The 3287-nt window shown below is 36.2% G+C and overlaps 1 protein-coding gene across 1 annotated transcript; it reads left to right on the top strand.

Annotated features, from left to right (window-relative positions):
* The first annotated feature begins 455 nt into the window (after window positions 1–455).
* On the top strand, window positions 456–2064 carry LOC142554351 (interactor of constitutive active ROPs 3-like). The gene has a single exon (XM_075665027.1). The coding sequence runs from the start codon at window positions 456–458 to the stop codon at window positions 1794–1796; it is 1341 nt and encodes a 446-aa protein (XP_075521142.1). The 3' UTR covers window positions 1797–2064.
* Window positions 2065–3287: the final 1223 nt, after the last annotated feature.

Below are 3287 nucleotides of genomic sequence, written 5' to 3'. Positions count from 1 at the left end.
GCCCACTTACAGTAATTTGCTAGAGTTTCGGTTGAAGTCTACTAGGAATTCTGGTTGCTCTCGCTACTGGATTTTACAGCTCGAACAAGGCACTCTCTTAGCTCGAAAATTTAAGTAATAATCTCAAGATTTGTGTAACACCAATTCAGATACTTGAGGGTGTTATTTATAGACCAAAATCTGACTGTTAGACTCCCTATTAATGGTCATAATCTGCATTTAACAGTCTTTATTCCATTTTAAATGCTTCAGTTACAAGTCATGAGTTGGATTAGTAACTGTCTGCTGGAATCTCGTTCTTTTGCTGCTGGAATTCTATCTGCTGGAAAATATCAACTTCTGAAATATTAGCTGATGCTGGAATTGTTAGCTTCTGCTGGAATTTTCCATTGCTACTGAATATTGCTAGCTGCTGGAAATATTAACTTCTGCTGGAGTTTTGCATTGCTGCTGAAATGCTGAAAATTCGGGTTCTCACGAAACAACTTAAATTCCAGCTTGAAATAGTCTCCGAGTCTGAAGCAACTCAGACCAAAGATTCAGAATCTACACGACAAGATTTTGATGCACTGAAAGAACACTTGAGAGAGACTCACTTACTCGTCGAAGACATGAAGAAACAGCTAAAAGAATGCAAAGATTCTGAAACACATGCACAAAAGCGAGGAGTAGAAACTCTGACTCAGCTTGAAATTGCCAAAATAATAGTGAAAACACTTAGGTCCGATGGACATAAGACAACGGAAGCATATGAGGATGTAGCTTCTGAGCTTGGCCAGTCGAAGGCCCGAGTTAAATTCTTGGAAGAACTTGTGAGCAAACTCAAGGTTGATATTTGTAATAGAGACTTTCAAAATCAAAAGGAAGATAGTGAGTCTGAAATTGTGAGAAACAGAACCGGGGAAGAATCCATTGAGGCAGAGTTTGCTTCTGTGAAAGTTGAAGTTGAACAATTAAGCTCAGCTTTAGAAGCTGCTAAGATAAGATACGATGGAGAACAAGCTCAAAACACAGAGAAGATGAGAAATACGGTCGAAATGCTGGAACTTGTAAAATCTACATCAATTCAGAGAGAAACTGAACTCGAGGAAACACTGAGGAAATCTAAATTTGAAATTCAAGAGTTAAAGGCTAACCTGATTGATAAAGAAACCGAGCTACAAGGTATAAGCGAGGAGAATGAGGTCTTGACACTAAAATTCGAGAAGATGCTATCCGGAGTGAGAGGAAATGAACTTGAGTTGGAGCTCGCAAAATCTAAGGCAGGTGTAGAAAGTATCGAAGCCCTGATAGTGGATAAAGAGAGAGAGTGGCTGAGTGCATCTGGGGAAAATGAAACTTTGAGAATGGAAATCAAGAACATCAGCCATTGTAAAGCTAGTGCTAAAGTTGTTTATGATCTCAAGTCAACGGGAGCTGCCGAGAGGCAGGCTCTTATAAAGATCACGTACATGACGGAGGAAGTTGAGAAGAGCAACAGAAGGGCGGCACAAATGGCTGAGCAGCTGGAGGCAGCACAAGCAGCAAATGCAGAGATGGAAACTGAGTTAAGAAGGCCAACTGTTCAGTCAGATCAGTGGAGGAAGGCAGCAGAGGCAGCAACAGCAATGCTTTCAGCAGGTAACAACAACAGACATTTCACGGAGTTAACAGGATCAATGGACAGCAACTGCAGCCCCCGAATGGGAAATATTAATTCTACTTATGCAGATGATATCGATGAAGATATATTGAAGAAGAAAAATGCCAACTTGTTCAGAAGGTTTGGAGTGTTGTGGAAGAAACAACAGAAATAGGACGTCTCATTTGTTAATGATGATCACTATCTCCTACACCATATACCTTTTTTTGTTAAACTAACCACTTTGTTAAGACTGTTTACCATGATTTCTTCTTCTTATAGACACGCTGTTGTCTCGCTGCCAAGTTCACTCCTCCCCTTTCCCCTCTTCAAGTACTTTCTCGACATGGTGATTCAGAATCTTGGTTTATAGTAAACCAACTTGCTACCAGTTATCAGAACTATTTCGGACATAATTATCCATGTTTACAGTTTCTTTACTTTTGCCCTCCTTTACTATTTGTGACTAATATCAGTCACTTGGTGTTTTCCACTTCAACTCGTCAATTAGCATGTGAAAAAATCAACTTTCATCATTTTTGTTGATGGATCAATGATGTTAGAGTTCATGTTCTTGTTTTGAATTCTTTTCTTGGCAAATCAGAGTTGTTTTGACTTCTTTTCTTTTTCAATACTTCTACGATGGTGTTTCAAATAATAGGAGATGAAAGTATGGGCAAAGCTAAAATTTTGAACTATTTTCGTAAAATTGGATTTGAGGATCACTACAATTCACGTTGATGTCTTCTTCGGTACTTAGAAAAATACGAATGATTCTCATAAGCAAAATTGCTCGAATCCATTTTAATATTAAATCATATTGAAACGTTAGTAAATATTTCTTTGTGAGCTGTGAAATTAACGTTGGGCCTGATGTTTGAAATACTCAACTGGTATAGGAGTATAAATGGGCTTTAGTCCACTAAATTCAGCCCAATTATGTCCATTTATAAAAGGCATTTCAAATTAAGTTTTTGGATACTCCAAACTCGTATCGGGTACATGTCTGGATCCGAGATTAGGTACCCAGGTGGACCCGTATGCATAGGAATAATTTTTCAATATATTAATATTATATAAATACTGGCTCAGTTTACATGTATAAGCATTTGCCTTGTAAGCAAAGTTTTTCCTTTTTTTTATATATATATATTTATAAAATCTAATCATTTTTTTGTTTGGATATAATAGTAAAAAAAAGTATTTCTCCCCGGAAAACCAAATTCATATTTCTTGGTTTTTTTCCTTCTTAATTTTTTACCAAATTAAAATTCTTATTTTAGGAAAAAGAAGCTTTTATTCCAATATATTTATGATTTAGTTTAGCATTAAAATTAAATAAATGGTGTCGTGGAATATCATTTTATACCATTCAAACTAAATAGATGTTTTTTTTTCCTGTGGCAGGTTAAGGCATTAATCAGTTGTTGCAATAATTTCAAGCTCTGATTGGCTGACATATTTAGCAGTAATATTGACTGTCCAAAAAATCAGTCTTCCCGACAATGACAACAAGACTGTGATTTAAAGAAAACGATTTCATATATTTTCTAGGGAAAAAAAACAGACAAACAAAGAAATAAAAATTTCAAAAATAATTATCTGAAAATGGGCAGCTGTCCCTTAGTAGAAGGCAAACATTTAGATCTAATTAAAAGTTGAAGTC

Source organism: Primulina tabacum, chromosome 8 (genome assembly GCF_025594145.1).
Source record: "Primulina tabacum isolate GXHZ01 chromosome 8, ASM2559414v2, whole genome shotgun sequence".
NCBI lineage: Eukaryota > Viridiplantae > Streptophyta > Magnoliopsida > Lamiales > Gesneriaceae > Primulina > Primulina tabacum.
Note: the sequence above shows the minus strand (reverse complement) of the source record. Positions and strands in the feature narration are given on the sequence as shown.

Bases quoted from the DNA above. Each gene is read 5' to 3' on its own strand.
- LOC142554351 (XM_075665027.1), top strand. From the start codon at position 456: ATGCTGAAAATTCGGGTTCTCACGAAACAACTTAAATTCCAGCTTGAA.